The sequence below is a fragment of the Mesocricetus auratus genome, unplaced genomic scaffold (assembly GCF_017639785.1).
Source record: "Mesocricetus auratus isolate SY011 unplaced genomic scaffold, BCM_Maur_2.0 Super-Scaffold_100011, whole genome shotgun sequence".
Lineage (NCBI taxonomy): Eukaryota > Metazoa > Chordata > Mammalia > Rodentia > Cricetidae > Mesocricetus > Mesocricetus auratus.
In genome coordinates, this window is record NW_024429195.1 from 6,701,788 (window position 1) to 6,729,384 (window position 27,597).

The 27,597-nt window shown below is 45.4% G+C and overlaps 2 protein-coding genes across 8 annotated transcripts in view; one reads left to right on the forward strand and one right to left on the reverse strand.

Annotated features, from left to right (window-relative positions):
- Positions 1-27,597, reverse strand: part of Med12l (mediator complex subunit 12L) — a 307,049-nt gene that overhangs the window by 196,444 nt on the left and 83,008 nt on the right. For 5 of the 7 annotated variants that reach the window (XM_040754384.1, XM_040754381.1, XM_040754382.1 and 2 more), the window contains 5 exons: positions 26,457-26,588; positions 24,398-24,524; positions 17,477-17,691; positions 16,398-16,502; positions 15,480-15,656 (listed from right to left, as the gene is read on the reverse strand). In XM_040754384.1, coding sequence (XP_040610318.1) covers positions 15,480-15,656; positions 16,398-16,502; positions 17,477-17,691; positions 24,398-24,524; positions 26,457-26,588 — 756 coding nt within the window. The remainder of the gene's footprint in view (positions 1-15,479; positions 15,657-16,397; positions 16,503-17,476; positions 17,692-24,397; positions 24,525-26,456; positions 26,589-27,597) is intronic. The other 2 variants (XM_040754386.1, XM_040754385.1) reach the window with 1 other exon arrangement.
- Gpr171 (G protein-coupled receptor 171) lies at positions 6,253-12,209 on the forward strand. Its single transcript, XM_013118993.3, has 2 exons — positions 6,253-6,832; positions 10,798-12,209. The coding sequence occupies exon 2, from the start codon at positions 10,860-10,862 to the stop codon at positions 11,817-11,819; it is 960 nt and encodes a 319-aa protein (XP_012974447.1). The 5' UTR covers positions 6,253-6,832; positions 10,798-10,859; the 3' UTR covers positions 11,820-12,209.

Sequence of the window (27,597 nt, forward strand, 5' to 3'; positions counted from 1 at the left end):
CACAGGGTCCCCTGAGTGACGCGAACCAAAGAGCTTCAGAAAAGAGCTCCCAGTAGCATTCACCTGCTGGGTCACCTCCCCAGCCTCTACCCTCTGTTCTTAGCAACAGAAAGAAGCATCTTTCCTTTGAGACAGTCCCTTTGTTCTGACCACACAGCTAGCCGAGGTGAAGCAGGACTAGGCAATTAAGTAGCCAGTCTGAACCCAGGAGTCAAGAATTGGGAAGGAACAAGGTCTGAACTGACCCAGGGAAAGCAAACCCCAGGCTCATCCTCAAGGAACATCCTGGAAGGGGAATGCTACATCTCTGTAAACTCCACTAGTGTGAGAACTCCCACGAATCTCGAGGCTCGCACCACGGTAGGCAGACAAAGACTGGCTCAAATCTAATCCCGGTTTTGCAGTGAACTCCTGTGTCAGCCCCCACCTAATGCCACACCCACAGCTTTGGACACTAGGTATGGCAACTAGTAAACTTGTTACAAAAAACTGTGGCGTCTAAGACAATTGTCCCAGTGCCAAAAGTATCCGCCTTGAAACGTACATGCAGAGAATACTGCAGGGACTGAGCGGGCTATGTTTAGGGTTATCTGTGTACCTACAAATACACATTAGCACGCAATAACAGTCAGTGACAAACGAGACGTGAAGATCAGGCAGAGGTGTGTGTCAGTGGCTCTCAACCTTCCTGACACTCCACCATACTTCATGCTGTGGTGGCCCCCAACCATGAAGTTATTTTTGTTGCTACTTTATATCAGTAATTTTGCTACTTTCATGAATCACAATCTAAATGTATGACATTCGGATATTCTGACATGCCCTGTGAAAGGATCATCCAACCCTCAAAGGGTTGCTACCCACGGATTGAGAGCCTCGGGTACATGGGGTTTTGAGGGAAGGGGAAAATGCAATTATATCATAACCTCAAAAATAAAATTAAAGAGGCACTACGCAAATTACAAACAGATTATCACACCCTCCCCACTACACCCAAATGGCAAGGGTTATCTTTTAGGTGAGCGCATGCGTGAGCACGCATCTGCTTGTTCCTACGACTGTGTGATCATAGATGAAATGTCACTGCTTCCTTTGGGTCAGCAATTGGCTGCTGGAGTCCAATGGCATGTGGGTTACAGTTCTACAAAAGTACATCCCTGCAAAAGAACCATTAAATAAAAAGATGCTGGTCCAAACCAACACGCCAGTACATATTACAGAACACTTGGAAGGTAGAGGAGGCAGGGTGATGGGGAATTCAAGGCCGCTCTCAGCTCTGGGTTTGGAGAGTGACCATACCTAAAAGGGATAAAGGAAAGAGGCTGAACGTGATGGGAAATGTCTGATGCTATTGCACACAGACGCAGACTTAAAAAAACAACAACCAAAAAAACAAAACAAAACAAAAAAACCTGACAGATCTAATTAGGAACTACAAAACCTCTGGGTGTTTTATTCTTTCATCTTGTATGGCTGTGTGTATGTGCACTGTCTACATGTGATTGTCTTTTCACATTGCTTATATGGAACCAACCTGTCTTATAAGTGAGTGCTCACATAAATTAAAAGCATCAAATTAGCCCAAAGTCCTTTTCCTTCAGAGTGTAACTGAAATTTTAAACAGCTCCCACAGGTTAACTGTGTCCACCAACCCCAGGATGCCAACTAAAGACATAATAATCGTGAAGGACAGAGACAAAAAGTCAGTGTGGCCGTGGCGGATGAATCGGGCAGAGAGGTCTGAGGGCTCCGGGTACGTCTTTGAGACAACTACACAGTGTTGGTATAAACACATCTGGGGAAGAAAGTGGAAGGAAAAAAAAATGCTTTAAGTTGAGAAAGGATTTTAGATGGTAATTTTTGTCTGACAAGATTTTTCAAAATGAAAATAAAAGGCAGTAAAAACAAAACCAGAAAATGTAATGAGCCACAGAAGATCCAATCAGCAAAAAAAGGTACAGACAGAACATACAACAGCAGCACATGGTTAAGTTTGCTGTTCTCTTACGGTCGGTCAGACTAACGTTTAGATGCTCACGTCCCGTCAGCCTGCTCCAGGCACGAGGAGGCAGCGGCTCAGTGTTCCTGTGCAGAGGAGGACACTACTGCTTTAGTGATTTTTTTTCATCCCTGAACACGGGCAAAGCCCCATTTCTTAGAGCCCCACCGAGGCAGTTTTTCCAGTGTCCTGGTTCCCCACAACCGTGCAAACATTGCCCCCTTGGAATCATCTCTTGGGCCCCGGGTTTCTCTGCAATCGCAGGTTGTTATCTGTACGGGAAATGCATCCTTCCTGGGGTTGAGTTTACTACCTGGGCCTGTGCTTGTGACTCTCATCCCTTCCCCTTGACCCTCTGGACCACCTCTGTCTTAGCTCTGGGGTAGAGACCCCTAAAGGCAAATTTCAAAGCTGAAGATAAGACCCTGTTGCTGAAGACAACACACACTGGGGATACAGGACTTGGAATGATCTTTCCACAGACTGGCTTTCATATCATCAGCGGAGGTAATCCATAGTCCTCCCTAGCTGTAACGCCCACAGACCACAGCAATGACCGCACCAGCAAGATATCCGTAACAATGCAATATTGGTACTTTTATCTTAGAAACTAACAACAGCTGTCTAAACTTTAAGGCCCTCTTAATGGGAAGGAATGTCTGCCTGCAATTGTAAACCTAGCAAGCACTACCCATGCTGAAGAGGTCACAACACCCTAAAGGAAACCCTACTATCATTTCCCTAAACTAGCAAAATGTCTGACTACATTCTAAATAGCTATCCATACACCCACAAATTAAATACAGTTCTTGGCCCACCATCAGAAAAAAAAAAGTTATTCCCTTACTTTTTGCAACAGACAGAGACTGCTACACAGGTCCGCAGCTGTCAAAATGCAAAGAGGAAGTAGCCTGTGGCATGCCCAGCCACGATGGACACATCTGCAAGGAACACCTTGGAGGGAAGATAGGAGCCGCAGGACCAGGATGCCTGCTGCTAAATGGTGCCCCCTAGATATGACAGAGGAAAGCTGTCTATGAGCTAACGGTATGGCTGTTTAAGTGAAACCAACACACTTAACAACACCAGCTGACATGCTAGTGTGGCTAAGGGAAATCCACGAGGCCCCGTCACTAGATGAAGAACTGCAGGTTCAGTCGCCACTAAGAGGGAGAATCCCTGTTATTCAGGGACACGCTCCTACATGAACTGTCCAATCCCTAGTGGTCAGACCTGGACTCGTGCCCACACACAGGCAAGGCCAGACTCAGTAGGCTGGGTATACGGGTGCAACAATGACCATTTAAAAATAAGAGGTCATGACTTTGAAAGGGAGGGAGGGCGTAGCAGGAGCTGGGGCAAGAGACGGAAATGGCATAACTTATTTTAAATGACGCTGTGGGTAGCAGAGGGGACCACAGATCCACTTGTGGGGCAAATTAGCATTTTACACACGCAAAACAAACTTGAGAACAAAATGATCGTTTCTTAAAATGAAAGTGTCGCCATGATCAAAACAAGGGGAAAAATGCCTTCACCCTGTTTCTTCCCACTCGGGTTTCTGAAATAGCAGTGGGTGAGTGATGACATGCAGCTTCCTGGAACATTACTAAAGCGTAATCTGAAAATAATTTATCCTCGACGAGACAGAAGGCACTTCAGGCGACTGCAATGAGACATCTGCGTTAAAAACTTAGTATCCAGAGTTCTAGATGGGAGGAGAGGAGAACCCAGGTGCTGTGAAGGGGGAAACCGGAAGCGGGGAGGGGGGATTGGCAAGGGGACATAAACAAAATAACAGAGAAAGGGAAGGAGGGAGCACTAAGGAGGCTCATTAAAGCCGTCGGCTAACATTATTTTATCTCTACATGAAAAACAGATACAGCATACACAAATGTGCGTGTACATACACATAAACACTCTGTGCAGTTTGAGTGACATTACAGCATGTGAGGTGATAACGCCCCTGTCCCACGAGAGCCACAGACTATTTAATAAAGACAGCGGCCTCAGCCGAGGGGAACTTCCCGGATAGTTGCTTGTTAGAGGGAAGGAAATGTCCCAGACATTACAGGCTTTTGCTTTTGGTCTTGACTGTCTCCCGAAACTTGCACATCAGACCCTGTTGCTGAAGACACCACACACTTCAGAAGCGGGAGCTGGAGGGACTGACCTGGGGCTGACCCAGAAGCCTCCTCGGACTCTTGAAGGATCCTCAGATGCTGAGTAAGCAGCCAATGGATCAATGGTCCCACTTGGCAATGAGGCCTACAAACCACAAGCTGGCCAGCAGGGCAAGATATCCCCAGGGGTAAGACAGCAGCACTCAGAGATGTGTAAACAAAGCTTTCCAGCCGGGCTTTAAGGCTAATTCGACAGGAAGAAACCCTGCCTGGGGCTACAAACCTAACCAATTGTGCTGAGGTCATAAGACTCTAAAGGGAGAACCTACCACTGCTAGCTTCATAAACCAGTGTAATTCCTAACTGCATTCTAAATACGTACCCTTCTGCCCAGAGGTAAGTGCCCTCCACACCCCACACCGGAGAAGCTTCAGTTTGCAGCAGAGACAGAGGCTTATTAGAGAAAGCCACAATCTGTCAAAATAAAGAGTTAGCTGGCTGCGGGGTGTGCAGCCCCAATTAACGCATTTACAACACAACCCCTAAACTAAGGCTCGGGGACCATCTCAGAACGGGAACTGTAAACAATATGAACACCAGGGGACCAGGACATCTGCTGGGAGACAGTGTCTTCGGTGTATGACAAGGAAGCTATATTCATAATGACACCACCAGGTGACACGCCAGTGGGGAATGGAGAAAATATCACAAGGCCCCACCACCAGGCCACTAATGACTGCTTCAAGAGAAGAATCGGTGTTCTCAAGGGAGGAGCTGCCCGGTGAATTATCTGATCCCAAGCAATCAGCTCTAAATATACAGTTACAAGCAATGCCAAATGGATTCAAGAAGAATATGTATGTATGTATGTATGCATGCATGCATGCACATACACGTGTATAAAATAATTATTAAATGAAGTAATGAATTCAAGATGAATGCGGGACACAGGGAGAGTTGGAGAAGGGAGACGGGGGACTGAAATGATATAGATACAACACCTGTGTCTGAAATACTTAAAATTTAAAACTTACCAAGGGCAATAAAGGAAAAAGCATTCTCCAACAGCTCAGACGGTCAGAACTTATTCTCAAGATGGAAATGCAGATGGATTGGTAACCCCAAGCTCAAGAGTGCAGAGGCAGGAGGATCTGGCGCCTCAAGCCAGCCTGCCTATGTAATGAGACCACGTCTCAAAACAAAACCAAAAATGAAAAATAAAATTTAGTTTCACTATAACAAAACAAGTTCCTGCCAGACAATGATGACACACATCTGTGATCTTTGCAGCATATCTGTGATCTTTGCAGTGGAGACTCAAGCAGGAGGATTCCTGTGAGTCTGAGGCCACCCTGGGTTTATGTGGCAAGATCCTGCCTCATAAACCCCAAGAGGAGACAGATTAGCTCCTACTTGTCCAGGAGTGAGGTGCAGGCACAGAGAACCAGGCATGCAAGCTTGCTCACACGGCAACCCAGCCATGCAAGCTTGCTCACACGGCAACCCAGCCATCAACAGCGAGCGGTCTTAGAATTTTAACAACGGTTAGTTGCTTTCACCTTTTGAATATCTAAACCTAAACTAAAGCAAGGAAGTAAACAGATAATAAGAGCAACCCAAAAATAAAGAAAAGCTTCACCAGAAGTTATTTTATCCCAACTTCCCTTCATATCTCACAAAAACTACTCACTAACCAGTTTGCGAGCAATTCCACCTCTAAACTCTGTTCGCCTCACACTCACGCCCAGAGAATGAGAGCTCGGACTTCATACCTCAACTTTCTTTCCTGCAAATGTCTCTCCTACAGAGGCCACACCTTGGCACTTACCAATTAACTATGTACTGGCATATTTATCATAATACTTATATTTATACGTATATCTATATCACAATAAAATTCATATTCATCCCAGCAAATGAATGTATCAAAGTATATTTGGGGCAGAAGCTCATGTTATTTTTCATAAATGCTACCCTCGCTCTAAGTTAACTATGCTCAAAGTCTTGATCTCCAGCAACTCAGAAAGAAAAATAAAGCCAATCACTAACGAGGCTTAACTCTTTGTTCAGACTAGGAAGCTGCGGGGCATGCTGCCACCTCAGAGCTAGACTCAGTTCAGAACACTAGCTAGCATGTGTCATTGCAGGGGAACAGTTAATCACGCAGCAGAAAGTACAACTTGTTATATACAGGCCTCGGTTCATCACGTTGTCTGGGTGACAACTTGAGAGCAACCCTGCTCGGTGGGAAGAGGCAGCGGATTCCTTAAGGCTGTCATGTGTCTTTAAAACAGTGATATTTTTTTAAGCTATCAACGAAGCAGAACAGTCTGAGGTACTTCTAATAACAAAAGAAAAAGCAGGCAAGGTATTTATAATGGATTAATGAAAAATATTTTCTCTAAAACAGTAACTGACAGATTAGAGTTACTTAAGGTGGAGAAAACTGTTTCCTTACAAAAACAAAAAACAAAAACAAAAAAAAACTTCCTCGGGAGACTTTCACAGAGCCTAAGCCATTTGCAAACCACAGTTTCATCTACGTCAATCTGTAACATTTTAAAACCACACAAAAAGGAAAGGAAATTCTTAGTTCAGCAGGCAACCCTGCAAAATGGGCCTGCCACTGCGGCTAACTAAACGGCTCATCAGCTCATGACTCTCTGAAGACCAGATCCAGGTCTGCTCCAGCCAGAGAAGACACCACCAGGTAGGTCCTTTTTGGTGATAGCTAATTCAGAGTTTGCGCCAGGGGAACCAAAGTCATGGTTTTTCAGTGTTGAAGCAGAAAAGAACTAAAAGTCACAAGGCTGTCGGGCGGCAACAACTATTAGACTGTAATTAGAGCTGAGCTGTGGGCTGCTATCAGCATCTTCTGCACACGCACACGCGCGCGCGAACATATACATCAAATTAGACTAATTCTCCAGACAACAATAGCTTGAGCTATCTGCTTTTCTCACTAGACAGGGAGCGCCATGGTGTACCTTCCCAAGAGGTCCTAACCAGACAGTCCTCTCCACCCCTCCTACATTAGCAAATTTCAAAGCATGTCCACCATGACTCCCCCGGAAAACCTACAAAGGTTCTGTTCAGCTCTGTTTTGTTTTTGTTTTACCCCCTAAGGAATGAGCAAACCTATGACAAAGAACCAAGGAGACATTTAATTTCCATTCTTCCTTTGGTTGAACAGTGCTAGCTGAGTGTGCCTACTTGCTGAGTGTGCCCGCTAGCTGAGTGTGCCCGCTTGCTGAGTGTGCCTCCTTGCTGAGTGTGCCCGCTTGCTGAGTGTGCCTCCTTGCTGAGTGTGCCTCCTAGCTGAGTGTGCCCGCTTGCTGAGTGTGCCTGCTTGCTGAGTGTGCCCACTTTCTGAGTGTGCCTACTTGCTGAGCGTGCCACAGATGCTATTGCCACAATGTTTATCAAGCTCTTAGCTCTCAGACTTGCGATAGGGAGCATGGGATGTTGCTATGCTACAATTCTGCCTGCGGATCAACATACACAAAGTTTTCAGCTATGAAGCAAATGCAAACCACTCCAGCATTAGTTACATTGGTTACCCCACTCTGGAATAATAGATGGTCAGTTCTGATGACAGAGAATACTACTCAAGACTATCCTATAATACTTCTCTTTACCATATGCCTTGCCAATAAAACGAGAGTTTGCCATGTAATTGTTTAAGCCAAAGAAAGGGCACTCACAGAAACCAGTTAACTAATTACTAGTGGTTTGCAGCATCTGAAGTGCCCGTAAGGAAGTGTCAGAGACGTGTGGTGTGGCATTCAGACATGAAGGGTGTCCTTCAGGCCCAGGGTCTGCAGGCAGGACTCACAAAGAGGAAGAAGGAGAAAGCTTAAGAGCCCAGAGAACAATCGGCAAGTACGGATCCTCGTCTTGCTCAAACAAGTTGCAAAAATCTCCAGCATTTTGCAGTCTCCTCAGTCGGTATGAGGACTAAAAGAAGTCACCAATAAAGAATCCACCCATTATTAAAGCTCCCGGCTTAAGTACAGAGATGGGTGGGACTTACTCACAGATGGTGCAGACTCATCTAAAGAGAGACTCGGGATTAGGGGAGATGGAGGTGTGGATCCCTTACGGGTTATCATGCTAAGTGTGCAAGAGTTCAAGCCCAGCAGTGAAAGCAAAGACAGACATCAGGGAATGTTAGGGGGAAGTCAGTCATGGTAACTTTGACAGTTTACAGAACTTTACATGAAAGACCTAAAGTTAACCACATATAAGTATGCGTACCCATGCACATAAGTATGAACACACACACACAGAGAGAGACAGAGAGACAGAGAGAGAGACAGACAGAGAGAGAGAGAGAGACAGAGACAGAGACAGAGATAGAGACAGAGAGAGAGAGACAGACTCCACTCCACTGCACAGCTTCTCATATTTCTAGAGTGTTTGGGAGTAAAGTTAAAGCTAAGATGTTTATTCAGCTGTTTGATGTGAAAACTGCTAAGGATATTCCTGCCACACAACACTCGGGTAAGGATCGGTCCCTACAGCATTAATCATTAGGATGAGTGTCATCACTGACACTACTGTGGCTTCGGAAATATGACGGGGATGGAATTGGGGCTCTGTAATTTGCCAGCTATCCAAGCACTGGATTGAAACTTGGCGTGCCTCAGATTACAGCAACCACACACCAGGACTCATAAATGTTTTATTAAAAAAAAATTGACACTCATCAAACACAAATAGTAAGTGCTTTAAATTTTTCATTACAGTTGGTACAGAATGAGAGTGAACCCCAAAAGTCCTAACTCCTCTGGGGAAAAGAGAAGAGTGACACTTAAGACCAAACTTTCTTATCAACTTACTTTCAATGACTGCATCATTCCAAGACAAACACAGAGGGGCCATTAGATGCTCAGCCAGAAAGGGTGTAATTAGGTGCACGAGTAGATCTAAGTTCATCCCAGAATTCCCAAAATGGTGGCAGGAGAAAGCTGACCCCACAAAGCTGTCTGCCCACTGACTGTCCCCCACAGGCCCGCCGAGGCCCACCCACACTCATAAGCCATGAACATGCATGATAGTAAATACTTTGTATCATTAAATACTTGAGAAGATAAAGCTGAGTAAGATGACAGAAGTTGTTTGATTTAGAGAGGGGTTTTACTGCTGCTGAGCCATTCCATTTTCAGTCAGTAAACTCTGGACATTCTGTAAGGTTATGTCTGACTTTGCTACTGATGAAACTCCAGAGCCTGAGAAGCCTGGGTTTTTCACCATCTGATTTCTGGGACATTCAGGAAATTCCACATAGTTTCGCTTTATGGAAGTGATATTTTTTTAACTTTACTTTTAAAAAAAAAGGAATGTTATTTAACATGAAAATGGATTGCCCACATCAAGAGACATAGCACAGGGTACCACGTGTGGCCCTGCACATGGGTGCCACACTAAACCACACCAAAGGGAGCTCAGTTTAACCTGGGCTCACAAGTCAAGCAGTGTTCTCTCCCTGGAAGGAGCGTGACAATGTGCTCGTCATTACCAGGCTCAGCTGTGGTGGGTCTGACAGAAACTCAGAGTTGCCTGCTTTGTTTTCCTTTAGACTGAGCCAAGGTCTCACGGATACCAGCCTATCCTTGCCATTTAGCCAAGAAGGAATTTAAACCAGTATTCTTCCTGCATGCTGGGATTATAAATTAGTAGCAACAGGTCCAATAAAGTTACGTTTTAATACAGATTTACTGGTCGTCCTTGGGAAATATTGTAACCAACTAAATATAGAAGCTTTTAAAACACACTTCCATAAAACTATTCAAAACAACACTTCCAAAGAAATAGGTAAAGCCATCATGTTGGACAAAAATATTTGTCAAACTCCAACGAGACAAGTTTTTCTATTTAGGTAAACTTTTAAAAAAGTGCAAAGAAACCAATTTCACTAACATAGCAAGCATAACAACAACAAAAAAACATTACATGGGTATTCAGAGCTAAATATGGCAACTAAATAAAATCTTTAATACATTCACCATTTAAAGTGCTCACCAGCCACGCATGGCTGGAGGCCACACCACAGGCTTTCACCGGTCTGCACCGCCATGAAACAGGAGTATGATGAGAGGGAGAGTTGGCACCAACTCAAAATCAGAGTCATTAGTAACCCTTTACCTCTTCCCACTGGAAATAGAGATTAAATTCACAACAGAAGGCCTGCTTTTAAAATAACAATATAAAAAGCTTTCTACCATTGGCTGCCATCTCTTTTCTCCTAACAGCCTAGGTTCTTGCAGCATAAGCTACGAAACCTACAAAAAGAAAAGCAGAAAGCAGACAGCCACACCGAAATCTTATTTCAGACAAAACCACAGCAGCCCCTTCCCCTCTCCACTTCCCAGAACCTCCGGTCATTTGCCTCCTCTGCAAAGAAATCTCACCTCAGCCAGTAGCAGAGGGCTATACACCACAAACCCACAAGGCCAAAAGCATCCCCTCCCCAAAGCAAACTTACTCGGGATTTCCTGAAAGTCACAGAAATCAGACAATGGGAGCATGGAACCCATCTGGGATGTTCCCACTAGCCCAGTGAAACTCTTCCTAGAAACTAGGAAGACCGTGATGTTTTGAGAACAAATGTTTTTAAGGAAAGTTATTTTCTGATTTTAGTGACTAACATCTCCCTCTTCCTCTTTTTAACAGAGCACTGGATTTTTTGTTTTTTTGTTTTTTTTTAATTATTGAATTCAAGCTTCTCCCTGAAGATGACAAATAGCTCACTGTTCTGTCCAGTTTACAGAGATCTGGAACCATTTACCTATTTTTTTTACTTGGTTTTCCTCGTTGGGATCATTGGAAGCTGTTTCGCAACGTGGGCTTTTATGCAGAAAACCACAAATCACAGGTGTGTGAGCATATACCTAATTAATTTGCTCACCGCTGATTTCCTGCTCACTCTGGCATTACCAGTAAAAATTGTTGTTGACTTGGGGGTGGCGCCCTGGAAGCTAAAGATATTCCACTGCCAAGTAACAGCCTGCCTCATCTACATCAACATGTACCTATCCATCATCTTCCTCGCCTTCGTCAGCATTGACCGATGTCTTCAGTTAATACACAGCTGCAAAATATACCGCATACAAGAACCTGGATTTGCCAAGATGATATCGACGGTCGTGTGGCTCATGGTGCTTCTTATAATGGTGCCCAACATGGTGATCCCCATCAAGGACATCCAAGAGAAGTCAAACGTGGGTTGCATGGAATTTAAAAAGGAGTTTGGGAGAAACTGGCATTTGTTAACAAACTTCATATGTGTGGCAATATTTTTAAATTTCTCAGCCATCATTTTGATATCCAACTTCCTTGTAATTAGGCAACTCTACAGAAACAGGGATGACGCAGACTACCCGAATGTGAAAACGGCACTAGTCAACATCCTTTTGGTGACAGCGGGTTACATCATATGCTTTGTCCCTTACCACGCCGTCAGGATCCCATACACCCTCAGCCAGACGGAGGTCATAACAGACTGCTCGACGAGGATCTCCCTCTTCAAAGCCAAAGAGGCCACGCTGCTCCTGGCTGTGTCCAATCTGTGTTTTGATCCAATCTTGTACTACCATCTCTCAAAAGCATTTCGTCTGAAGGTCACTGAGACTTTTGCCTCACCTAAAAAGACTAAGCCTCAGAATGAAAAATCAAGATGTGAGAACGACTTGTGAAATACAGGGGGGGTTTGGCATGCCAGCCCTTCTTTCCGACTGAACTGCAAGGCTGGTCGTAGTTTTCAAAGACAAAAGAAGATAATTAGTAATAGAAGTTGCTGATCAACTAGCAAAACACAAGGCTGGTCCCTGTGGGGGTCCTTTTCTCAGTGCAAGCCAACACTGCACTCCCAATGGCTGCTGATATTCCTCAGCCCAACTGTTTTACAGGAAAATTAACAGCATCCTGAACCAGGGTCAACCCGGGTGACCACAGTGAGGAGAGCCATGGCAAAGACTCGGAGGCTCACTTCAATGGTTGCATTCCTGATGAAAATATGCCACGTCATCTGCATCTGCATTGCCAGGGAGCCCTTCAGCAGCCTAAAAAATAAAGACATCAAAATACCTGCCTTGTCTTCATTCTTAACCTACCCCTGGGAGAGTTAGTAAGTGTTCTAGTCAGTACTCCTGCTCTTAACATCTGATTTATTTATTTTTTTTGCAACACATAATAACTTTCAGTTATAAAAGGTTTACGGTAACAGGAACTGTGGATCACAGTGGTTAATTCCAGCACCCTGTAGGCTGAGGCAAAAGGGTCATTATGAGTTCAAGACTAGCAGGGACTACAAAGTGAATTGCAGGCCATCCTGGCCTGTTGAATGAGACCCTACCCCTAATTAATTTTAAAAGGGGGGTTGCAAATACATAGGTATGTTTTTAACAACATGAGGGAGCTGTTAAATTATATTAACTATTGAAACTGTTTTGGAAGTGAAAATCTACATCAAAGGTATTAGAAGAACAAAACCAGCCCAAGAGTCTTAAAGCAGAGACAGAGACTCATCACTAGGTCAAGAGTCTTAGTAGAGACAGAGGCTCATCACTAGGTCAAGAGTCTTAGTAGAGACAGACTCATCACTAGGTCAAGAGTCTTAAAGCAGAGACAGAGACTCATCACTAGGTCAACAGTCTTAAAGCAGAGACAGAGACTCAACACTAGGTCAAGAGTCTTAGTAGAGACAGAGACTCATCACTAGGTCAAGAGTCTTAAGAGACAGAGACTCATCAGTAGGTCAACAGTCTTATTGGAGACAGAGACTCATCACTAGGTCAACAGTCTTAAAGCAGAGACAGAGACTCATCACTAGGTCAGGAGTCTTATTAGAGACAGAGACTCATCACTAGGTCAAGAGTCTTAGTAGAGACAGAGACTCATCTCTAGGTCAAGAGTCTTAGTAGAGACAGAGACTCATCAGTAGGTCAACAGTCTTATTGGAGACAGAGACTCATCACTAGGTCAAGAGTCTTAGTAGAGACAGAGACTCATCACTAGGTCAAGAGTCTTATTAGAGACAGAGACTCATCACTAGGCCACGCTAGGAACACAGCCTATGTTAGGCCACGGTATCTCTCAAATATAGAGACCTGGCCAATCAGAAAGAATCTGCAGTCCACATTACAAGTTGCCCCAGCTCTGAGCAGATCCTCCCCACTACCAGCGCAGACACGGGTGAGGCATGGCAGCAAATGAGCTATGAGCGTGCTGAGAAAATCCTGTAATCTGTGAAAGGAAACAAACCCTGGCTGCCCCCGGTTGCTTTGGACGGTGGCATTCATCACAGCGGCGGCAGAAAGCAAACTAGGTCAAAAGCCAATTAAAACTGGATCCAAGGAAGGTGGCCTAGTGGGTAAAGACGCTTCCTGTGCAATCATGAGGACCTGAGTCTGGGCCCCAGAATCCACATACAAAGCCAGGAACTGCCTCTCACCCCTGTACCCCAACACCGTAGGAAGCAGAGGCAGGAAGATCGCTGGAGCTCACTGGCCACCAGCCTCATTCCAGCTACAGTAAGAGACGAGACCTGTGCCAAAGGGACAGGCAGAGAGTGGGAGAGTAGGACACACCCCTCCAGCCCTAGTGAATGTGTGTACACATGCAAACACCTGCTTGTACACATGCAAACACCTGCTTGTACACTCTGGCATGTGCGCGCGTGTGCGTGCACACACACACACACTATAGTATACACCTTACATGCCTGCATAAGCACACAAAAATTATTAAAAATTAAAATTAGATCCTCCAACAGTTGTCAAGGAACATGGCCAGACAGCACTTTCCTCTAGGGACGAAGACAAGGTCATGTGAACAACACAAAAAGAAGCTGACTTCGGATGCCTGCTCAGACCCCAGAGGCACAGAGAAGACAGACCTGCAAATTCTCAACAGCCAGTGCATGTAACTCGCAACTATTCCCACCATTTCACTGCATTGTTTTACACTTTTGTTTGGTTGTTGTTTGTTTTTTCGAGACAGGGTTTCTCTGTGTAGCCCTGGCTGTTCTGGAACTCGCTCTGTAGACCAGGCTGGCCTTGAACTCACAGAGATCCACCTGCCTCTGCCTCCCAAGCACTGGGATTAAAGCTGTGTGCCACTACTGCCAGGTTTACACTTAATATTAAAAAAAAAAACCCAAGGCATGATAGTTTATCCATGAATGTATCAGAAACATCCATAATGTATAAAGCTAATCTCTCCATTACCACAAATGAACTGTCAGATTACTCTGCTGAATTGAAAATTGGAGACAGAAAAAAAAACATAGAAAATTATTGTTAATACTATGAGATGAACAAGAAAGAATTTTGTAAAGATTTAGCATAGTACCAGGACACAAAGAGAGCGTTTTTAACTGATGTTAAAACATGGACTTAGTGAGTGTGACTCATTTTGGAGGATGTTCCAAAATATCAACTATGTTTAGCTTTAACAAAATCCTCAGCTGGGGGATGGAGAGATTGCTCAGCGGTTAATAGCACTGGCTGCTCTTCCAGAGGTCCTGAGTTGGGTCCCAGCAACCACATGGTGGCTCACAGCCATCTCATAATGAGATCTGGTGCCCTCTTCTGGCCTGTAGCTTACATGCAGGCAGAACACTGTATTCGTAATACATAAATAAGTCTTTAAAAAAGAAATCCGCAGCATACTGCTCAAAACTTCCACGTGTCCAAAGCATAGCATGTAGGAAACAGTTAACCCAAGAATTAAAAAGTCTCAGTTCTTAGCCTACTACTCATTACTGACATTCACTTTGAGATAAACACCTCATTACTTAAGACTTCAACAGTAAGTACCCTGCCACGATCTCCTCAGCTGCTACCCAAGCTTTAAACCTACCAAGTCCAAAAGTCAAGCCCACCTACCCACAACCTCTGTCAGCAACTGGTCCTTCTCGCCTGTATTCCCTTTGAGAATGGAAGGGACACAGGAATGTCAAAAGCATGCCTTTTAGAGGACACTTAGCTTTTCACCCAATTGCTTCAACTGGCCCCAAAATTCTGACTCATCTGTAACATGCCAAAAGGTAGAGCCAAACAACACAGGTTAAAAAAAAGAAAGAAAAAGTAACCAGCAATTGACTTTCAAATTAAAGTAGGGAACACATTAAGACATGACTTGCGGCGACTCAAGTCCTTTTAGTAACAGGATGTTAATACAGGGAGTTCTACTAAATGCAATTAGCCACCAATAACCACACCATAGCATCCAAGCTGTATCTGTGCACAGGTCATGTGATCCAAATGATAAGCACCAAGGCAACGGCGCAGAGGGTAGTCAGTCACGAAGGCCCACAGAACGAGATCACCGCGGCTGGTGGAGCCGTGACTCACCAGAGGTATCGGGAAGTGGGTGGCGTACTGCAGGTGGCGGAGGAGGTCATAGTTCGATGGGAAAATGAGCTCCCTCGGCTTCTCCCTCTTCAGCAGCTTCTCGCCATTGACTGACATCCCTCTGCTCAGGGAAGGGTGGGCAGCCTCACAGGACTCTCCAGGCATGGGGGAGAAAATCTGTGTCATGTAAAACAAATATCAGACATCATCAACGACGAGCGCAAAACCAAGCGCCACTGTACCCCATGCCGGGGCTTCAAACACAAGACACAGAAACTTTACCCATGCTCAAAAATTAAATCACACAAGAAAAATCTGTAAATATCCCCACCCATCCCCCCTTGAGAAAATGAAAAACACCTGGGGAGGTGAGTGGGGCGGGGACGGGGAGGGGGGGGGGGAGGAGAGGGGCCAAACCAATAAGAGGACTGGCCATGGAAGCAAACTTAAAAGAGTTGCATTTCCTCCAAAAGCACATGCTTAGTAATACTTGATAAGATTAATCCACAGATAAATATTTTTAATTGTACAACCAAACGATGTCCTCATAAACAGCAACGTTCATGAAAAACGCATCATACTGAGAGGCAGTAGAAAAATGAATTAACCGTAACGCCATTCTTTACGTAAAGAGCATCCTAATGACGCTGCATCCCCACACGCCGCAGGGAGGATGACCTCAAAATGAAAGTGTCCAAGCCAGTCAGCTCTGTATGGTTTACAGAGGAGGCAATGCAACTCAGGGCTGAGGATGGCTTCAGAAGGAACGACTCCGGAAGGACACCGTGACTTGGGGTGGGTGACATTGACATGGTGAGTGTGAGTCATGCCAATGCACGGGCAAGTCAGAAAAGTGGAGACAAGTTGGGGTGGCGACTGGTGAGGTGACGGCCAATGAGAACCAAAGGCTGAACCTACTGGAAACTCAGAACCAAAGTCACTTTTAAAGTCACTCTTGTCTGCTTCATCAAAAATGGTAGTGGTTCCCGAGCCAAGGCCCATGTGCGCCATAATACTGTGTTCCTGGTAATTGCCAGAAAAAAAAAAAAGAGAGCCACGTTGTAAACTTTGTAGTTTAAGAAATGAAAATTGAAACATGACGGCAAATATCACAATATCCTACCCGCCACTGCCTATTTCCCTAAAGGAAGTTAAAGGGAGCCTGAAGACGCGGATGGGGTTTTAAAGTCACATTCTGTCCCCCTGTGAAGACAAAGCCTTAATTTTCCATGATGTCTTAAAGGAAGAACCAAGCTTTACAACTTAAACTTGACACAATTCCTTTCATTGAGCTATTTCCAATAGTAAAAAAATAAAAAATGAGACACTCAAAGATCTAAGAAGAATATGAGATGCTTTAAAAAACGAACAAATATGGCCACAGCTTTAAACACATCATAAGACTATCTGGTAAATTCACATGAAATAACTGAAGTAAATATGTATTTTGACTACTCTCAGAGTCTCATCGTTTTCCACTGTTTCTCGTTGTCACCTAAATCATTTTATCTTGAAATTTTAAGTATCTGGGGCAATGTCTAAAATACCAGGACCTGACAAAAAGGCACACAGTCATACCCACAGCATAAGAACAATTCTACTCTCTGTTTTAGAAAGAGATTAAACTTTGCAAAGAAAATATGTGTTATTAAGAACGAGGGATTCCCTCTTTATGTGGAGAAGAGCAGAGTATGGAGACACTCCTTGGAGTGAGAGTCATAGGAGTGTGATATTAAAAAAAATCACATCTGAAACTGAAAACAAATAATTATAATCTCATGAAAAAAATTGTGGTCAGTCACATCTTTTCATTAACTATACAACACAGAAAATTCTAGAAGACATGTATTCCAAGCGTCCTTCGCAACTGGAGCGGAAATAAACTTTATGGAGAGAAAGTAACTAAAATCCAGTTGCCTTTCCATCGCCAAGTAGAACTGACTGTCCCAGGGGAGTTTATTGGGGTGTGGCATGGACAACGCCCCCCAGGGGTGTACCTCCAGCTTCATATCGTGGTCCTTGGGGTAGTGTTCGTCTGCGCTCTCCCCTACTGGTGACCGCAGCCCAGCCGAGGCCGTGGCTGACAGATCTCCTCTTGAGATGAGGGTGCACATGTACGCATCGTGGGAGAAGACGTCGTGGCGGATAAACTCGCAGAAGAGCAGCACCAAGTTCACGAACTCCACCTTCTCGCATTCACTGTTTGGGTCCGCTAATGTTAGAAGAAATCCCATCAGAAAGTCCTTGGCCAGGCCAGAAAAACAGTCAAGGTTTCAGAACACTGTCACTGCCTTCTATACCTTTATTGAAGTTTCTTTTTAAAAAGCACCAAACATGGCAGAGCTGGTAGAGATAGGAAGGATGATAGATGAGTGTACCCGCTTTTCTTTTTTTTTGGGGGGGTTACGAGATAGGGTTTCTCTGTATTGTTTTGGAGGCTGTCGGTCCAGCCCGGCCTCGACTCACAGAAATCCGCCTGCCTCTGCCTCCCGAGTGCTGGGATTAAAGGCGTATGCCACCACTGCCCGGCACCAGCTTTTTTTTTTAATGCCAACATAACACAAGCAAGAGTGATCATGAAAGGAAGGAGCCCCCATAAGACCCAGCTCTAAGAAACCGAAAACAACCTCAACCAGAGAATGCATAAAGAAAAATCTGGTACATTTACACAATGGAGCATTACACAGCTGTTTAAAAATAATGACATCACGAAATGTGTAGACACATGGATGGAACTAGAAAAAAAATCATCCTGGGTGAGGTAATCCAGACCCAGAAAGACAAACTTGGTGTGTACTCACTCATAAGTGGATGTCAGCTGTTAAATAAAGGACAACTGTGCTACAATCCACAGACCCGGAGAGGCTAAGTGACAAGCAGGGCCCATGAGGGGTTGCATGGATGTCCATGGGACAGGGAAAAGAATAGGTTTGTGGGTGGACTGGGGGTAGGTGGGCATGGGAACACTGGCCATCTTCTATTACCAGGCAAGGCTCCCAGCGGTGGGACTATGCATCCAGCCCAGCCACAAAACCTTTGGCCTGCAATCGGCCCTGTCTGTAAGGTGTTCTGGGGTCACCGTGGTGCAGAACTCTGTGGGAGGGGCCAACCAACAACTGGTCCAACTTGAGGCCCATGTCACAAGAGGGGACCCATGCCTGGCACTTCCTGGTTGTCCAGGAACCAGAGGTTGGACAGCCCAGAGAACAGGGCAGGAACAAACATAACCTGACCCCCCCAAAAAAATCAATGACATTATTCCTCATGATATTCTGCTATACTCATAGATCAGAGCGCAGCCCAATTGTCAGCAGAGAGGCTTCATCCAGCAACTGATGGGAGCAGATGCAGAGACCCACGGCCAAGCACGAGGTGGAGCCAGGGGAACCCATAGAAGATGGGGCGGAAGGACTGTAGGAGCCAGAGGGCTTGAGGATGCCATGGGACCACAGCCCACAGAATCTATTAAGGAGGGCTCGTAGGGGCTCACGGAGACTGGAGCAGCATCCACAGACTCTGTATGGGTTAGTTAGGTCCTCTGCATATATGATTGTGTGGCTTCGTGTTCTTGTGGAGGAACTCCTAACAGCGGGAGTGGTGGGTGTCTCTAACTCTTTTGTCTATGCTTGGGACCCTTTTCCTCCTACTGGGTCCTTCCTTGATATGAGGGTTCGCGCCAACTCTTATAACTTGTTAGGCCATGTTCAGTTGATATCCCTTAGAGGTCTGTTTGGTTTGGGTTTGTTTGTTCGTTTTCGTTTGTTTGTTTTTAAGGAGGAGGAGGATGAGTGGATCTTGGGTAGAGAGGAAATGTGTATGGGGGGATTAGGTGGAGTGGAGAGGGTGGAAACTGAGGTTGGGATGTCATGTATGAGAGAATAAAAAAATTAATTTAAAAATCCAGCTGTAAGGCACTTTCTTAATTAGTGATCAACAGGGGAGGTTCCAGCCCATTGCAGGTGGTGCCATCCCTGGGCTGGTGCTCCTGGGCTCTAAAAGAAAGCAGGCTGAGCAAGCCATGAAGAGAAAGCCAGTGAGCAGCTCCCCTCCAAAGCCTCTGCATCAGCTCCTGCCCCCACATTTCTTCCCTGCTTGAGTTGTTGTCCTGAGCTCCCTTAGTGATGAACTACAACTCGGAAGTGTAAGTCAAACAAGCCCTCTCCTCCCAAACTTGCCTTTTGGTCATGGTGTTTTATTACAACAGTAGAAAACTATGAAAAGTTGGTACCAGGAGTGGAGGGTTTTGCTATGACAGACCTGATCACGATTAGGGGAAGATTGTGAAAGAACTTAGGAACTTCAGGCTAGAAAAAAAAAATGTTAGGAGTGTTGAGAGCTCAGTGGGATGATCCTTCAGAGTTTGGAAGATAATAATGCTGAGAGAAATACAGAAGATGGAGGCCGGGCTTATGAAGTTTCAGAGGGAAATGTAAAGGCTATCAGGGCCACTTGCTACTTTAAAATTCTGTCATTCTGGTCAATGACAATGAAGAGTCAGCTGTGATTAACAAGATGCCAGAACTACTCAAGTGAAACCCTCCATGACTGGGATGCGAAATGCTGGTTGGCTGAGGATGAGAAATTAGCGGTGATTAAGAAGAGACCAGCACTGTTGGGGTGAAATCGTCGCAGAAGTATTTCCTGGGAGAACACAGAGACTGTGTTCCAGAGGGGGCCAAGGCTGAACCTCGCAAAGCCAGCTGGACTTGGTAGTGCGGTTGTGTAAGAGTTACCCAGTTAGTACTGGTTTTGAGGGCATGAAGGGGTCATGGATAGCAGATAAAGCTTGGCACTGTAAGAGGCTAGGACACGTCATTGGTGAAGGTGCAGCCTCAGTGGTAGTTGAAGGCCTAGGACTGAAGGAGTCATGCAGAGAAGTTGTGGCTTGGCACCATGGAGACCCTAGGAGAGGGTATTGTTGGAAGTACAGCGCTATTACTGCAACGAACTCCAGGATTCTGGAGATACCAGTACCATGGGGTGACTACCAAAAACAGCAGCAGCAGTGGAACGGAGCCAGCCAGAGTCTAGAAGACAGGCTGTGTGTGCTGCAGATGGCAGGGACAGACAGGTGACCCAGGCCCTTTGGAGGGGCCCAGAACATCATGTGTGGATCCCAGACACTGGGCAGTTACAGTTCAACTTAGCTTTGATTTGGTTGTGACTGCATTCTGAGTTTTTCCCTCTTGTTGGAAGAAAGTATTTGATTTATCTTTTTTTATTTTTACTGGAGCCCACAGTTGAGAGAATCTGAATTTTTAAAGACTGGATGTTAAAAGAGATTGGCTGGTTTAAAGGGACTGAATGAATTTGCAAAGACTGTCGAGCTTTCAAGGTGAGATCTTGGGAATGAATAAGACAGAAAGGGTTGTAGCTTAGTAGTGATACTTGTGTGTCAAGGTGACAAGGGGTCAGTTGTACTGGCTTGTTTTATGTCTACTTGACACAAGCTGGAGTCATCAGAGAGGAGGAAGTCTCAAGGGAGATAATGCCTCTATATAAGATCAACTTTAAGACAAAGGCACTTCCTTGATTAGTGATTAATGGGGTAGGGCCAAGCCCATTGTGGGGGGTATCAACCCCTGGGCTGGTGGTTCTGGGTTCTTCTCTAAGACAGCAGGCTGAGCAAGCCATGGGAAGCAAGCCAGTACGTGGCTCCCCTCCATGGCCTCTGCATCAGCTCCTGCCTCCAGCATCCTGCCCTGCCCTGACTCCCTTTGATGATGAGCAGCAATGTGGAAGTGCAGACCACACAAACCCTTTCCCCCACAACTTACTTTTTAGTCATGGTGTTTTGTTACAAGAGAAACCCTAACTAAGACAATAAGTGTAACCGGAACTCATTATTTACATGTATAAAGGTATCAAAAAATTAGTAAGTTCTGTAGGGGGAAACTTAGGACTGCGCCATTAGCCACTTAGCACTCTAGAGTTGCATATGGATGTGGTAACGAAAAGGGTGGGACCGCGCCACTAACCACACCTACTTTTGGGCATGGCCAGAGGCGTGTATGGAGGTTCTTATAAAAGACCACAGCAGAACCACATTCCCTCTGTTTTCCGCTTCTGGTTCGGTAGCAAAGGCTACTTGACTCATCTGGGTTGCCCGTTTTCTCTTGTAAGTGATTTCTACAATAAAGTTACCTCTACCCTCAACAAGTGTGCTGTTTATCATTATAGCAACAAAGTTCTATTTTTTCTAAGTTGTATTCAAATGTTTGTTGAGGCACCGGCATTTGTAAAACACTGATTGGCAGGGTTAGGGTTTCTCTTCAGGAGTATGTGCATGTTCCCCAAGTTTATTTGTATGCTGGTGCCCACCCTCAGAGGTGAGAAGATGGGTAGGATGCCCTGGAGCTGGAGTTGCAGATGGCTACCAGCTCCCCTAAAGCATTCTGGGAACTAGGCCTGGACCCTCTGTGGAGCAGCAAGTGCTTTGCCTCTAGGCCTGATAGGAAGACTTGTTGTTTTGTTTTGTTTTTGTTTTATTTTTTTGTTTTTCAAGACAGGGTTTCTCTGTGACTTTGAAGGCTGTCATGGAACTACTAACTCAGGCTGGTCTCAGTCTCACAGAGATCCACCTACCTCTGCCTCCCGAGTGCTGGGATTAAAGAGGTGCACCACCACCGCCTGTCGATAGGCAGACTTTTACTATACAGTTATAACTGAAACATATGGACACCCTCTTTGCTAAACACAATCTCAAATCTAATGATAGTGGTTCCCGAAAAACACATGGCCGTGCCTGGACTGTTTTCTCTTTTACTACTAAAGCAATCTGTGACTCTCTTTAAACACAGTAAGAGGGCAGCGTCTTCGGTGTATGTATGCGCACTCTTTCAAGTAAGTCTTCATAGTTAAAGGCTGCGGAGGTGGGAGTGGGGGTGGGGGTGCCTTATCATGGCTGGTCTTCACTAGAAACTAGATGAGATTCAGCATCATTAGGGAAAAAATGCCCTGGGCCTGTCTGAGGGAGTTTCCAGACTGAGATGAAGTGGGAATCCCCTAATGTGGGTAGCACCATTGTGTTTGCCTAAAAGACCTAGGACTGAATACGATGGGCTAACCCACCATCAAGCTTTGCCCTCTACCTCCTGAGTGTGGGCGTGGGATGCCCAGCCGCCTCAAGTACCTGGAGCCAAGACCTCCCCACCATGACAGACTGTGCCCTCAGTGAAAATAAGCCTTTCCTTAAGCTGCTTCTGTCAGGTGTCTCCTCACAACAATGAGGACTGCAAAGGAAAAGAGATATAAAGGCAGGCACAGGCCAGTAGTCAGCTCGACGGTCTTTTTTTTTTCAACCCATAAGCCATCAGTACAGCTCATATTATCATTCTCAGTACTGTGACCGCATTCTAAAAAGCTGAATATCATACCTTTTGGATAAGCTTAGACAACTGTTTGGCTAAATGTGCAAAGCTAAATTCCTGGCGCCATCATTTTCATAAACACCAACCAAAAAGCAAGCTCACTCAAAAGCTCTGTTCCCCGAACACCCTACCTAAGTGTCCCCTCTCACACTCAATGACAAGCAGCCTCTTCTCGGGTCTCTCAGACAGAAAAGGTGACCCAGGAGAGGCAAAGGATAGAAGACGTCCTCCCCAAACAATTGCAGTGGGTGGAGGCAGCAAATTCGGAACGGCAGTAGACCTCCCACGTGACCCAAGGTAATTTATAGCTGCCAACTCCTGCTGCTGGCTTTCTGCTATCAGGGGTATCTTCTACTGTCTCCTCTTCCTGTTTCCTGCATTCAAACAATCTGGATGACTTGCTATCCTCAAGGCCAGGGGTTCTCAACCTGTGGTTCAAGACCCCTTTGTATGTGGGGGGAGATCACATAACAGATATCCTGCAAATTAGATATTTACATTACTATTTATAACAGTGGCAAAAGTTACAGTTATGAAGTAGCAACAAAATAATCATATGGTTGTGGGTCACCGCATGAACTGTTCAGTAAAGTGTTGCAGCATTGAGAACCACTGCCATGAGGCCTCCAGATATTTCAAGGAAAGCTTTGCCTTGTCCCAAAGATCAGGCAACACAAGGTGTATCCTCAAGAGCCACAATCCTGTGTATTTATTTGCTATTTTACCTCTTGCCACACACTTCTCCCTTCCCTCCTAAACCTATCCATTCTCACTCTTCTCTGTCTTCCTTAAGCTCTTCTGCTCTGAGGCGTTCTCATGTGAAAGTCTCAGAATAATTGTGGGCAAGCTAACACTTCTCACACAGTAACTTTTCAAGACCTTTCCACCCTTAGCACCCCTAATAGGTGGCTGTTAATTCCACCAACTCTGAACTTCCCAACAACAAAGTAGGTGATGGAAACATCCCAAGGAGAATGGTGAAGCCACGGCCACACCCATTGTCAGCCTCTCCTGGTAGGCTGTAAGGTTATAAAGTATTGCTGCCTTATTTTCCTCCTTTCTTAAATGTAAGAGGAAAACCAGAAGATTAGAAAGCCACTCCAAAAGAAAAATACTAGCATCACAATGCCTGAGTAAGTATCACAGCACCCGAATTCCTCTGTTTGGTAAGAGACTCTCAGAAAGAAAGAAACAAAGAAGGAAAGGAAGGAAGGAAGGAAGGAAGGAAGGAAGGAAGGAAGGAAGGAAGGAAGGAAGGAAGGAAGGAAGGAAGGAAACTACTGCACCAAATATGAGGGTATGAGGATACTTAACTTTTACATTTTAAAGTTTTTTTTGATACTTCACTGATTTTAAAATGACTAAACTTACCCAATGAAAAAATACATTACATTTTCTTAATAAAACAGATTATATTCCATGCCAAGAACTTTAGATTACATGTAATAAGAGAAGGCCTGGCTGATAAAAAGGGGAGAAGGAAGAGAAGGGGGGGAGGGAGGGAGGAAGAGAGGGAGGGGAGGAAATCCAAATGCCTTCTTTACTTACACAGTGATGGTGCCTGTGTATCTAAAAATCTTAGCAGAACATTCTGGAAAACAGGCAAACTAGATCCAGCAAGGGAGGCTGAAGAGATTGACTCTTTCTCGTCCAGGACTTCTGAGTCACCGCACCTCTACAGTTAAAAACAAACAAGCACAGTGGGTTAGAGCAGGGGTGCAATAACAACAGGAGATGATTTGCCAGCTCCTATAAACATCTGAGCTCTCAGACGACCACCGAGCAGCTGAGACTTCTGCACCATCTGAAGACCACGTGTCACAAGAGAGTGTCCCTTCTAGTAGAGGACACCTCTCCACGACACTTCAGCTGATTCGGAGACCATGATCTACGGAGACTCTGTTTACAGTGCCCTGCTGAAATATAAGACAGTACAAGTTAAATCGCCCTTACTCCCATGCAAAACTGCTGGAAACAGCTTGGGTTTGTGTCTGATCATGCCCCACCCCGGATCTCTGGCACAGGGTTCTGACTCTGATTACTTTATGTTGTATTTGCGTTAGGAAGATGCATGCAGAATGTGTGTGTTAGGAGCTAACAACTGAAGATGCAAACAATTCTTGCAAAAACATTCTTTTGCTTGTTTATGAAACTTCAACACAAGCATGTCCTATGGCCTCTAGGACTCTCCTCGGCTCATGAAGAACATCTAGAAAAGTTATTGTCACTGCTGTTTACTACACAATTTACTAGGCAGGAGATTAAACTGTTCAGAAGTAACCAGAACCACTATTTCTATTCTATTTTGATATTTCTTTGACTTTTCCTATTTTGATGCTTTCGTCTGAAACTGGATTACTAAGAACATTAAAATACCAGTTATTCAAATATTCTCTACTTTCAAAGGTCAAATGTTAATGACCCCAATGATAACAGGAACCAATTTACCTTCGCCATCTCTAAGAAATACGTGTCTAGACACAGGTTTGGTTTAACTTCAACTTTGAAACTGCTGTGAACCTCTCTAGCGTGCTATACACGTGCGCACACACACGCATGCAGAATCTGCTACCCAGAAGGGACAGTAACAGTATGCAGTGAGGGCACAGACAGCCAAGACCAGGGTGAGAGCTACAGCCCAGACGACAATGGGCACCGGATGTTTCAGGAAGGACAGGAAAGGCAAGCAATGGGAAGCTATGGGGGCCTGAGCAGGCTCTGTCCACCTTAGGAGGGGAGAATCAAGATCTGAGCCATTTACACCTCTCCAAGTCCACTCTGAGATCTGTGTAAAGCCAGGGGGAGAACAAAGAGGAGGCAGACAGCATGGGAGGCCAGAGCCAGCCAGGGGAGCCAGCCAGGGGAGGCAGCCAGGGGAGGCAGGCCAGGCTCTCCAGGTCACAGCTACTGGGCTAACATCTGCAGCTACTGGGCTAACACCTTCAACTCCAGCACTGGGAGGCAGAGCAGGGTAGAACTCTGAGGTCAAGGCCAGCCTGGTCTACAGAGCAAGTTCAAGGCCAGCCAGGGCTACACAGAGAAAAACAAAGATGAAAGAAAAGGGAAGGGAAGGAGGGAAAAAGGGAGCTCACTTAGAAAATTCCCCTTGATAGTAGCTAACCCTGACAAATGCTGGCTGTGGTTTTCATTTTATGTCTTGGGTTTTAATGATCCTATCTAGAAATAAATCATAATCTCAGAAAGAATTCAAACTGATATCTATGATCCTGTAATCCTATTTCCAGAAAATATTTCCAAGTCTGCTAGCCCATGAGGTAGCTTCATAAACATCATAACATTGGTTTCACACTGTACCACAATTTACATGCGTTTACTGGCATTTTATGAATCCTCGGTGTCACAAAATTTGGTTTCTCTGGTTCTGATCAGATGCTAACATTTCAATTTAAAAGATGCAGTTCTTGATAGTATTCTAGAACACACGTCATTGGCAGTGTCTACTTAGACCCTACTATGCATCTTGGGGAGATGACATATCCCTCCCGCTCCTTCCTCAGGACAAAGAAAGCTAACACAATGCAGGTAAGAGAGAGGCGGCCCTCTTAAGCCACATGACGCATAAGGGGAGAGGGAGAACCGGACCTACCTCCGCCTCGATCTCCGCCTGCCTCTTCTCCAAGAGCTTTGCCACCGCCATGGCCCGGTGCTTGCCAGATCTTTTGCAGCTCACAGCCCACTCGCATAGCAAGGTCACCACGGCCTCATCGTTGGGGGCGACCTAATGGCCGAGAGAGACAGATGCACCAACCACATCACCATGACGCGAGCTAAGGGCTACTTAAACCTTTAGGCTCTGTTCCCAGGCTTTACTTGAAGACGCTTTCAGATCGTTTTAACTTAAACATGAGAGGAAAGCCTCGGCTAGAAAGAAGAGAAAACCACTCAACATTCACCTGAGTGTGTTGACAACTCTCAAGAGAGCCAGAGTCTCCCTTAAAGAAGCCTTGACACTCTAGTACTGAGCTTCAAACCCACCGAGGGAAGTGACTGCTGGACTCCAAGAGCAGCTGTTACGAGGTCTGCACACATAACTCCACTGTCGGGCGGTCGGAATGCCGACCGTGACTCCTTTGTCAGGTAATCCTCTCGGGCTTTGTTATCAAATGGCCAGAGAGAAATCAGGAGAAACAAACCAGGGGGAGGCTGGAATAGCGATGGTGCGTGAATGGATCATCTCACCATAAACAACAACCATCAGGAGGGAAAGAACCAGAAACTTCAAGCAGACCTGGTCAGCTGAGTGCCCTGGCTATGGGCAGAGCAGTATCAGTCCAGGGACAGACTCCAGTGACTAGGGACCTGAGGGGCACGAAACGTGGCTGCTGGAGTGGAGGGGTGACAGGAGAATGGAGTGGAGGGGTGACAGGAGAGAGGCTGGGTTTCTATGTCACCACAGCGACGCTCTAGCTGCAAGGCTGTAATATTTCTCATGAGCACAAGCATAAGCCAGAAAAAGTAGAGGGTCACAGTATGATGACTTGAATACAATGCTGTGCACTCTTAACACTTTAGAATTCCTGAGCTCAAGTTTTGATACAGCTACGACTGCAGTCCCAGGAAGCGTAATTGCACACATAAACCAAGGCCTGTGGACCCTGATAATGTATGAGGATTTCAGAATAAAAAAATGGATGCAGATGCTGGACAGTGGTGGCGCACGCCTTTAATCCCAGCACTCGGGAGGCAGAGGCAGGCGGATCTCTGTGAGTTCGAGGCCAGGCTGGATC